This window comes from Bos mutus, chromosome 15 (genome assembly GCF_027580195.1).
Source record: "Bos mutus isolate GX-2022 chromosome 15, NWIPB_WYAK_1.1, whole genome shotgun sequence".
NCBI classification, from domain to species: domain Eukaryota; kingdom Metazoa; phylum Chordata; class Mammalia; order Artiodactyla; family Bovidae; genus Bos; species Bos mutus.
The window spans coordinates 32,397,140-32,409,374 of NC_091631.1; the positions used below are offsets into that span (position 1 = coordinate 32,397,140).

Here is a 12,235-nt window from a genome sequence, read left to right on the forward strand (position 1 = left end):
TCTTATGTTATTGCAAATAATTAAGAAAAAAAAATAGCTTTTCAGACCTAATGGTTATTGGTAAAGAGGGAGAAGAACAGAAGACTTAGGCTGACACTTGAAATTGAATACAAGTGATGTGTACATTGCAGGGCATAGAACAAATCCTTGGGAACTAAGGATATGGGGATAACATCCATGACTTTTAAAAGTAATGGATTTATTTTCTGAGAGGTTAAGTAGAGGAAGGTAAAGATGTGTGACTCATTTTTGGGAAAACATTGAAAGTTTGAATAATTAGTTTAAAGCACTTGGAGAGAGTGTATTTCAGAGGGATCTGGCCAAGAAGAAACCAATTTAAGAGAAAAAAAAAAATAGTGAGCTGCAAAACTGAAAAATATTCTAATCAAACTTGCTTTCTGATTATGACCAAACAGAAAGAGTTACTACTACTATAGATCCTTCATGCCAGATCTAGGTACAGTCTAATCTTCAAATTCATTACTTTGAATTAGATGAATTTTTCCCTCAATTCCAATTGGTATGTGACTAAAAAAGAAAGAAAGCACTGATGATTAGCACTCATAAAAGCACAAGCTAAGGGGAATTTCTTTCATTAGTCGTGGACCAGAAAGAAGCCATACAGTATGTTCACTTAGTTTTTCTCACTGAAAAAAATAAAGGCATGCAGAAACATAGAATCTGATGATTGACTACTTAAAGACATTGAGAAAAGAGATGGAAAATTAGAGAGGAGTCATTGGGCAGAGAAAGTAAGATGGTATCCTCCTAGTCTAACTAAAGCATATTTTGCTGAAATAACTCATTCTAATTTTTAATTTTTCAGTTTTAACAGGAATTAAAAGATGACATAGAAGTAGCACTTCTTGATTCTACTACTCACATCACCATGCTCAGACCCAATGGCTCAGTCTTCACGCCCTCTGTACTAACACTCATCGGGATTCCTGGCCTGGAGTCAGTGCAGTGTTGGATCGGGATTCCATTCTGTTTCATGTACCTTATGGCAGTGATTGGGAATACATTAATTTTAGTGATAATCAAATATGAAAACAGCCTTCATAGTCCAATGTACATTTTTCTGGCCATGCTGGGGGCCACAGACATTGCACTTAGCACATGTATTCTTCCCAGAATGTTAGGCATCTTTTGGTTTCACTTGACAGAGATTTCCTTTGATGCCTGTCTTCTACAAATGTGGCTTATTCACTCATTCCAGGCAACCGAATCAGGTGTTTTACTGGCCATGGCCCTAGATCGCTATGTGGCCATCTGTAACCCCTTGAGACATGCCAGCATCTTCTCCCAAAAACTCTTGACTCACATTGGAATCGGTGTAATACTCAGGGCTGTCGTTCTTGTAGCACCATGCATAGTGCTTATCAAATATCGTCTTAAATTCTACCGAACCACAGTCATCTCCCACTCTTACTGTGAGCACATGGCCATTGTGAAACTGGCTACTGAAGATATACGGATCAACAAGATATTAGGCCTGTTTGTTGCCTTCACTATCTTAGGATTTGATATCAGCTTTATCACTTTGTCCTATTTTCAGATTTTTGTCACTGTCTTTCAACTGCCCCAGAAGGAAGCAAGATTGAAAGCCTTTAATACATGCATCGCTCATATTTGTGTCTTCCTGCAGTTCTACCTCCTTGGCTTCTTCTCTTTCTTCACACACAGGTTTGGTTCTCACATCCCACCATACGTTCACATCCTTTTATCTAGCCTTTACCTTTTAGTTCCACCTTTTCTCAACCCAATCGTCTATGGAGTGAAGACCAAACAAATTCGTGACCGTGTCCTGAAAATGATCTTCTCCAAAAACCATCCTGATCATTAGTGGCTCCTTCTGTAGAGATTTTAGGTTAGTTTAAAGTAGCAACTTTAATATGGTGAAAAGTTACATCATGAACGAATATCTACATCTGAAAACAATCTTTAAAGCTCAAATGCTGATAATTTAACAAGCCCTCAAATACTTAAAAGCTTTGGTTTGCTATTCACATAAAGAACAAGCTTCCTTATGATGAGATTTCAAATTGTTTCTGTTACTCTTGTTTGGTCCTGTTTATTTAAATCTAGAATGTCCCTTCTAGCAGCACATATTGACAGCAAAATTGAAGAAAACAGCACTTCATTTCCAGTAATTTTCAAGCACCATGAAATATATTAATATTTTTAGGCTGCTAAACCAATTCAAAGCTATAATTCTAGCTATGTTTCACTTTATAGTATTTGTTTATGAATCTATATTTTGATTTTTTGAAATCACTTATCCATTTTTGTCTACTTCATCTGAATAACTGATGAATATATAAACTATGTAAAATTAGTAATATCAATGTCAGAAATATAAAATCTGTATGATGCTGTCCAAAGTCTATAAACACAGAGGAGTTTTCACAGGAAAGCATACATTAAAAATTTTAAGCATATTCAAAAATATACCTATTTTATCCAAAAAATCCAATCAGTATCTAAATAGAAAACATCTTTTCAGAGACAAATATTTTAATGATTTTACCCAATTTGAGTTTTGCTTGAAATTGGAGCTTTAGTTCTAGCATTGAACACTTATACAAATACATTTTCACTGCATTTAGAAATTTCATACTGCAAGTATCTTGAATAGAGGAACTGTGTCTAATTGGTGCTTTTATCCACAGTTAGGTAATGCTTGAGGCGTCTTCAAATTTCAGAAAAATGACATTGTATAATGAACAATTAAGACATTTTCTTGCTGTTGACCAATGGTATTCAAAGCCAACAAATATAGAGACTTTAGGGTAATAAGAAAACTTTGAAGAAAATCGTAGTAAACAAAGAGAGATATCTGAATATGTAGTTGTAAACTAACATATAGTCAAAGAAAGAAATAACCCAACATTTCACTACAATAAAAAGAAAGAAAAAGGAATCATGTCATTTAAGAGGCAGAAGCAGATAATTATTTTGAATAAATAATTATGTTGAATAAAGCATAATGAACTTGTGTCATAATGTACTTTTACAATTGACCTCAGGTAGGTTAGATACTGAGCAGCATGTGGAATCTTTGGAATGTTTGCTCTGGACCAAGGATTGAACCCGTGCCCCCTGTATTAAAAGGGTGAAGTCTTAACCACTGGACTGCCAGGGAAGTTCTGCACGAAGTTTTTACTAAAATTTTTATAAACCTGAGGTATATGAAGAAAGGAAAAATACACCAAGGGAAGTAATAAAGCAATATGTTAGTGAATCTCAGATGTACAAAACTTTCTTTAATGAGATAACAAAAACTTAATTAGTTTTAAATCTGTTACAGCATTAAATGTTTCAAGAAGCTGTGGCAACCATAGTGCATAATGAATAACTGGTGAAGACATCCACCTCTCAAAAGAAGTAAAACAGCAAATATATGAATTGTCTCCAAGAGGTTATAGCATGTAATGTGCACAAAATGAAGATAAAATGTTCTGATACACCTGAATAAGAAACCAAGGAAAATGGAATGTGATGATAATAACCAATTAATTATGCAGGAATTGGGAGAACCATATTCCAAAATATAAAGTGCAAAAAATTGCCAAAGTGCATGAATTATACTAGAAAAAGCACATACATTTGAAAAGCTCAATAAGAAAAATCAACCTAGCTGTATCAACCAACAAAACCAAACACATTCCATATGCATCAGAATGCCTGCCTTTATTTATCTTCTGGAGTATGAAAAAAGACAAACAACATAAACCATAAAAGTACCTCATCATACATAAAAAGTAATTTTCAAATGAGGTATGTAGGTATAATATGACTGTGTGTTGACAGTCAAGTTTTTTAAGCCTATAGTTAGCTAAAGAGACCAATAACAAGGTGTAATAATCGAGCAACCATTTTTTGTCTCTTAAATAGAAGATTAGAAATAGGTCAATTAGTAAGAGTTGACAGTTCCGGAGAAAATACAAGCAAAGTAATTACCTTACCTTTCATAAGAATAGTTAGAATTTAAACATTGATTCAGGTGATTAGAAGCAAGTGCAGATATATTTTCTTTGATTTTTGAAATATAATTCTCATACAGAAAAGTGAAAATAACCAATTTTGTAAAGTTCATGAAAATAACTTCTAGATGAAGAAACAATTTCTCATTCCTTACACGTCTTGTGTTGTGTTCCTTCACCATTACAGTCTCTCATTCTTCCTAAAAATAATCTCTATATTAATAGCTAAAGTAATTATACCTTTTTTTTTGTATATATGTTTACAACCTAAACATGCATTCTTAAACCTTATAGTTTAGTTTTGCTGAATTTTCAATTTTATATAATTAGAAGTACATAGTATTGATTTTTTTCTGTTTTTCTTCTTGTGAATTTTTGACTAGAATATTTTTTGTCCATCTTTCATGTCCTTTGCTGCATAATGTACTATGGTATGGATATACTACAGCTTTTTTTACCCGTCCTCTGTTTATGGGCATTGAGAAGATTTGATTTTGAAAAACACAATTTTAAACATTCTTGTATATGTATCTTGGTGCACTTAGAGTGATGATTTCTGCATCCAAAAGTCTTGTTGCTAATTCATAGGGTACTGCCAATGTTAGTAAGTGGTGTAATGCATTTCTAAAATGTTGGTTCAATTATATTCACTGGCAGAATATAAGAACCTTTATTACTGGACATCATTACTAATATTTGATATGCTTATCATCATTTTAGCCATATGGTACATTTATAATAGTAGTTCCTTGTCATTTTAGTTACCATTTTCAAACAAATAATCAGATTAAATCAAATTTTTACATATTTATGATACGATACATTTGGATTTTTTCTATTATTTTTATTAATATTATGAGGTCTTTATATATTTTGATGTAATCTTTTTCTAGATTATACACATTAAAAATGTTTTCTGCTTTTTGTAGAATACTTGAAATATTTTTGAAGACTAGATATCCTAATTAATCAAAATTATAAAATATTTAAATAAGTGCTAGTTGCTTCTGTTGCAGAAATTCAGGGAGGGGAGGGGCTCCCAGGGCCCAAGATTGAGCTCTTGTTTAATACTCAGAAATGAATTATCTGAACAGAGGCACATGTGTTGACAAAGAAGAAATTATTAGAGAGGGAAAGGGGCACTGGGGCAGGAGAGCTGGGGCAGAAAGGGTAATGGGACCCAAGAGAACTGTTCTCTTATGTGGCTCAAAGTTTCAGGTTTCATGGTAATGGGCCTAGTTTCTGGCTCTGGCCAACCATCTTTCTTGGCCCATGTTTGCTCTAACTCAAGGATCATCATGGTGGCTCACATATCTCGTAGCCAAGATGAATTCTAGCATTATGGGTAATTGGCAGTACATATCATCTCCTTTCTCCTCCTTTTGGCCCCTCTCTAGATTGCCTATTTTTTTTTTTTTTTTTCCAGCTAGCACCATTTCCTTTATCAGCAACTCTCTTTATGAGATAATTCATGCAACTGGTTATCATTGTGCCTGGCCAAAGTAGGTGGTTTCAGTCAACAGTTTCAAACATTTCCACATTGATCTAAGAAATCTTTTCCTCTCATGTGTTTATCAACAGTCATCTCATACAATGGCATTCTTTCATATTTAGACTAAAATTCATTTAAAATTGCTTTTCCGTTGTAGGTGAAATAGAGAGTATTACATATTTTTAAGCTTCATTATTAAAAATGGCATGTAATTAACTGTACATATTTAAAATGCACTATCCAATGAATCTTGGCATATGCACAAGCTCATAAAACCATTACCATTATCAACCTGTGACTCTCCCAAATTTCCTCATGTGCATTTATAATGCTGTACTTGGGTAGATACCCGTCTTCAAGCAACCACATATCTATTTGAAATCACTAAATGTCAATTTAAATTTCTAGAATTTTATGTAAATGTGAGACAAGAGGGAAGGGAGCAGGCACAACTTTGAAAGAATTACATAATGTGAGGACATGAAATAAACCAATAGAATCAAATGGGTCCAAGATGGTGAATGGCTTGACTTCCACTAAAACTTGAGCCTCACTATACGCTCATTGTAACACATCAGTAAGCTAAATGACACACCCACAGGCACCATGACAATTTCAAGGCCATCAAAGACTAAAACGTGGGTAGTGGCTCAGTTCCTGGAAATCTCCACCCCTTCCCCAAAATGGTTGGAATAATCTTCCCACTCATTAGTCTATGAAATTATCCATCCCATAAAAATTAGCCACAACATATTTTGAAGCTGCTCTCATCTTCTGAGATTGTGCACACTCTGTCTGTGAAGTGTATTTCTCTCTAAATAATTCCACTTCTTACCGGTCAGTTTGTCTCTCACTGAATTCACTGATGAGACATCAAGAATCTGAACTTCATTGAGTCCCAAGATCTGGTGTGATCTCAGTTTAAAGACCATGAATTCAAGTCTCAAACTGGGTTTTGGCTGAGTTCAAGTCCCAATCAGAGATACATGGTTTCAAATGCATTAATACCAAATGTAATTTCATTTTTGGTCTTTTTTTTTTTTTTTCCCCTCTCACTGACCTCAATTATTTTCCAAGGCATTCATCAATAGTTCTCTTTTTTTGATGTTAAATAGTATTTTGTTTTGTGGATATACCACAATTCATTTATCCTTTCACTTATGGATATTTGGGTTCTTTACAGTATGTATATATTTTTATTCAGTCACGTTCATTTGCAGAGGAGAAGGAATGGACATGAGGGATATTTTGACTCTGTCACATATTGGATGAGCTCTAATGAAGCCAGAGAAGAGTAAAGGAATTGAAAACATAACAGATAACCATAGTAAGATGAGATGTGAATAGTGAGAGAGATAATAGACAGTTGAAATATGGCAATATCACCAGATTAGATGCACCTCATTGTGTTAAAACTATTGTTGAAATCAGAACGAGAGAGAGTGTGCTATTAAAAATGCAGGAAACACACTGGAAATAATCATCAGGTATAGAATATCTAGGAACTGTGAAAAGAGGGTAGGAAATGCAGTGGAGGTGGTATAAAAATGTAATTCAAATGTATTGATACATCTCTCAGTAGACAACTGCTGAGTTAATAGGTTTTCAGTTATTATGCTTAATTTCTTTAGTGCATCCTTTATTAATCATAACACTTTTGAGGGGGAAAAAAAGATATATGAATGTTTTCCTGGTGCAGTACTTGGCAAACAAGTTGAAATGGAGCAGGACCTTGTGGGGGCTGCCCTGGGAACAAAAGCACTCTCAAGTCTCCTATTCCTTATTTACAGGGGAAGGCTTCAGTCTCTTAGACCTTTCTGAATTCCAAAAGGGCTGATTCAAATAGCTACTAACAAAGGAAGTGGAAGAATGCAAAAATAAAGCAGTCAAGAAAAAGTGTGGAGATAAGGCAGAGCCCTCTTGCTAGTAACTCTTCAAGGGATACATATAACAATCTGATACATAGCTTGAGTTCTACTGCGGGAACTAAGGCCTCTACTCAAGTGGAGGATGGTAACCTTTGATTGACATTGACATAGACCCCATACTGGCCAGAAGCAGAAGGCTGCTAATTGAAATTCCTAGAACAATATCCTGTTACCACACCACCAAACAATCGGAAGAAAGTCACACACTCTGTAGCCTTCCCCAGAAATTTGCCTTTAAAAACACTTCCTCAAGGCCAGAGGGAGTTTGGACTTTTTGAGCATGTTCAGTTCAGTTCAGTTTCGTTCAGTCGCTCAGTCATGTCCGACTGTTTGCCACCCCATGAACTGCAGCACACCAGGCCTCCCTGTCCATCACCAACTCCCAGAGTTTACCCAAACTCATGTCCATTGAGTCGGTGATGCCATCTAACCATCTCATCCTCTGTCGTCCCCTTCTCCTCGTGCCTTCAAACTTCCCAACATCAGGGTCTTTTCAAATGAGTCAGTTCTTCACATCAGGTGGCCAAAATATTAGAGTTTCAGTTTCAACATCAATCCCTCCAATGAACATCCAGGACTGATTTCCTTTAGGATGGACTGGTAGGATCTCCTTGAAGTCTAAAGGACTCTCAAGAGTCTTTTTCAACACCACAGTTCAAAAGCATCAATTCTTTTGCATTCAGCTTTCTTTATAGTCCAAATCTCACATCCATACATGACCACTGTAAAACCATAGCCTTGACTAGATGAACCTTTGCTGACAAAGTAATGTCTCTGCTTTTTAATATGCTGTCTAGGTTGGTCATAACTTTCCTTCCAAGGAGGAAGTGTCTTTTAATTTCATGGCTGCAGTCAACATCTGCAGTGATTTTGGAGCCCAGAAAAATAAAGTCAGCCACTGTTTCCACTGTTTCCCCATCTATTTCCCATGAAGTGATGGGACCGGGTGCCATGATCTTCGTTTTCTGAATGTGGAACTTTAAGCCAACTTTTTCACTCTCCTCTTTCACTTTCATCAAGGGGCTTTTTACTACCTCTTCACTTTCTGCCATAAGGGTGGTGTCATCTGCATATCTGAGATTATTGATATTTCTCCCGGCAATCTTGATTCCAGCTTGTGCTTCATCCAGCCCAGCATTTCTCATGATGTACTCTGCAAAGAAGTTAGATAAGCAGGGTAACAATATACAGCCTTGACATACTCCTTTTATTTGGAACCAGTCTGTTGTTCCATGTCCAGTTCTAACTGTTGCTTCTTGACCTGCATACAAGTTTCTCAAGAGGCAGGTCAGGTGGTCTGGTATTCCCATATCTTTCAGGTGTTTCTACAGTTTTTTGTGATCCACACAGTCAAAGGCTTTGGCATAGTCAATAAAGTAGAAATAGATGTTTTTCTGTAACTCTCTTGCTTCTTTGATGATCCAGCGAATGTTGGCAATTTGATCTCTGGTTCCTCTGCCTTTTCTAAAACCAGCTTGAACATCTGGAAGTGCATGCTTCATGTACTGTTGAAGCCTGGCTTGGAGAGTTTTGAGCATTACTTTACTATCATGTGAGATGAGTGCAATTGTGTGGTAGTTTGAGCATTCTTTGCCACTGCCTTTATTTGGGATTGAAATGAAAACTGACCTTTTCCAGTCCTGTGGCCACTGCTGAGTTTAAAAAAAAAAAAAATGCAAAAAAGCAAAATGGCTGTCTGAGGAGGCCTTACAAATAGCTGTGAAAAGAAGAGAAGTGAAAAGCAAAGGAGAAAAGGAAAGATATAGCCATTTGAATACAGAATTCCAAAGAATAGAAAGGAGAGATAAGAAAGCCTTTCTCAGCGATCAGTGCAAAGAAATAGAGGAAAACAATAGAATGGGAAAGACCAGAGAGCTCTTCAAGAAAATTTGAGGTACCAAGGGAACATTTCATGCAAAGATGGGCACAATAAAGGACAAAAATGGTATGGACCTAACAGAGGCAGAAGATATTAAAAAGAGGTGACAAGAATACACAGAACTATACAGAAAAGATCTTCATGAGCCAGATAATCATGATGGTGTGATCATTCACCTAGAGCCAGACATCCTGGAATGTGAAGTCAAGTGGGCCTTAGGAAGCATCACTATGAACAAAGCTAGTGGAGGTGATGGAATTCCAGTTTGAGCATGAGTTGCTCACATTCCTTGCTTTATCATTGAAATAAAACAGTTCCTGTTCTAAATTCCAACTTTTCAGTTTCCTTGTTCTCCTGTGCTTTGCTCATAGGGGTTTGAGAAGAAAGTTGTTTTCAAATAGGATATAAGTACTATTGTATTCAGTGTTAAATTACCCTGTAATATTAGACCTTCTGGAATCAACAGCAAAAAAAAAAAAAAATTTTTTTCATCATAGGGGACTGGAGTGCAAAAGTAGGAAGTCAGGAGATACCTGGAGGAATAGTTAAGTTTGGCCTTGGAGTACAAAATAAAGCAGGGCAGATTCTAACAAAGTTTTGCCTGAAGAATGCACTGGTTATGGCAAACACTGTTATAGCAAAGACCTTCTTCCAACAACATAAGAGACGATTCTACACGTGGACATTACCAGAAGGTCAATATCAAAATCAGATAAATCATATTCTTTGTAGATAAAGATGGAGAAGCACTATACAGTCAGTAAAAACCAGAGTGGGAGCTGACATTCAAAAACTGAAGATCATGGCCTCCAGTCCCCTCACTTCATGGCAAATAAATGGGGAAACAATGAAAACAGTGACAGACTTTCTTTTCTTGGGCTCCAGATCACTGCAGATGGTGACTGCAGCCATGAAATTAAAAGACACTTGCTCCTTGGAAGAATAGCTATGGCAAACCTAGACAGCTATTAAAAAGCAGAGACATTACTTACTGACAACAGTCTGTACAGTCAAAGCTCTTTTTTGAATAGTCATGTATGGACATGAGAGTTGGACCATAAGAAAGTCTGAGTGCCACATAAGAATCCATGTTTTTGAACTCTGGTGTTGGAGAAGACTCTTGAGTGTCTCTTGGACTACAAGGAGATCAAACCAGTCAATCCTAAAGGAAATCAGTCTTGAATATTCATTGGAAGGACTGATGCTGAAGCTGAAGCTCCAATACTTTGGCTACCTGATGAAAAGAGCTGACTCATTAAAAACAACAAAAAACAAACAAACAAACAAACAAAATACCTGATCCTGGGAAAGATTGAGGGCAGGAGGAGAAAGGGACAACAGAGGACGAGATGGTTAGATGGCATCACCAAATCAATGGACATGAGCTTGAGTAAACCCTGGGGGAGGGTGAAGGATAGAGAACCCTGGTGTGCTACAGTTCATGGGGTTACAAAGAGACACAACTGAGAGACTGAGCAACAAAATATAGTTAAGCATATAGAAGTTCCTGTGATCAAGGCGTTGTGGGAAAAGTATAGATCTCCATTTCTGATAAGACCTATCTCTTTAACCTCCTATCTCTTGAGACAGGAAGTGCATAATCAATGCATTACTTACTTCTTTTTCCCTTTATCTTTGCAAGTCTTACTTCTTGCAGAGCTTGCATGCTTGCTAAGAGGCTTCAGTCATCTCTGACTCTTTGTGACCCTATGGACTCTAGCCTGCAGGTCTCCTCTGTTCATAGGATTCTCCAGACAAGAATAGTGGAGTAGGTTGCCATGCCCTTCTCCAGGGGATCTTCCTGACCCAGGGTTCAAACACATATTTCTTACATTTGTCTTCTGTATTGTCAGGTGCATTCCTTCAACATCAGTCTCTATAGATAGGAAGTATATCTTCAGTTCCCTGCTGATTTTATTTCCCTTTGTCTTAGCAAGTCTTACTTTTATGGAACTTACTACACAACAAAGCCCTGTCTCCCTACCTTATCCAAATACACTCCTGCTTGTATTGTTGACATGCATCTGGAAATCTTTGGAATGGCCATGGAGGCTCAAGAGTAAATAAATAGAATAAATAATAAGAGACAGTTATTTGTTTTGTTTCCAATTCAATTTTCTTAAAAAACATGGGATAAAGCAGGCAAATTTGCTCAATGAACAGAGTCTTATTCTCTGAACATTTCCCCTCTGATATTTCCTTTTGGTGTTAGAAATGTAAGAATGAGAGGAATCTCAGTGTCTGGTGCTGTGAGAAATGCAATTGCACTTTTGGATGAAGAGAATACTGTCACCTCTTGCTGGACTAGCTACATCAGGGTCCCCTGGGTATTGAGTAAGAAGAGAGTCCCAAGAAATGCTGGCTGCCCTTCTGGCCCAAACCTCGTTCTTTGACCCAAGAATTAAAAAAAATAATAATAATAACTCTCTGGATTTACAAGAGGCTAATGAACTTTGGTCAGCAGGGAAAATGATATTACAAAACACAAATCTTCCATAGCTAGGACCAGCAAAAAATGACCTTCTTCGCTGTCCCTTTCCCATACTACTTGTGGGTACCAAGTAAGTGAATAGTTAAGAACGTGTACTAGGTTAAGTGGAGATGAGATATATATCTTGAAGTACAAACCAGGTACAGACAGTGGATAAAGATTGCAGGACAAAAATTCTGGTCACAAAAGTAAATAGTATGGGTATTATTTTGAGAGAGTTGATTTTGAGGTCCTAGGAACTACAATTTTGGAACAGTAATAATAAATTTGAGAGTCTGCTTTGGAAGAATGAGAGGTAAAGACTAGTGAGCACCATGCTATTAAAGAGGCTGAATAGACCTATAGATATTTTAGCTGAAGGAGAAAGAATCTTAGGTGACTTGAATCTTTGTTCTGTTATATCCTAAGATATGTAACTTAAAAAGAAGGACAGTCTTTACAGGGAACAGATTAGCTCAA

At 36.5% G+C, this 12,235-nt stretch overlaps 1 protein-coding gene across 1 annotated transcript; it reads left to right on the forward strand.

Moving 5' to 3' along the window:
* The first annotated feature begins 889 nt into the window (after positions 1-889).
* Positions 890-1,846, forward strand: LOC102273349 (olfactory receptor 52A5). The gene has a single exon (XM_005902318.2). The coding sequence runs from the start codon at positions 890-892 to the stop codon at positions 1,844-1,846; it is 957 nt and encodes a 318-aa protein (XP_005902380.2).
* Positions 1,847-12,235: the final 10,389 nt, after the last annotated feature.

Bases quoted from the DNA above. Each gene is read 5' to 3' on its own strand.
- LOC102273349 (XM_005902318.2), top strand. From the start codon at position 890: ATGCTCAGACCCAATGGCTCAGTCTTCACGCCCTCTGTACTAACACTC.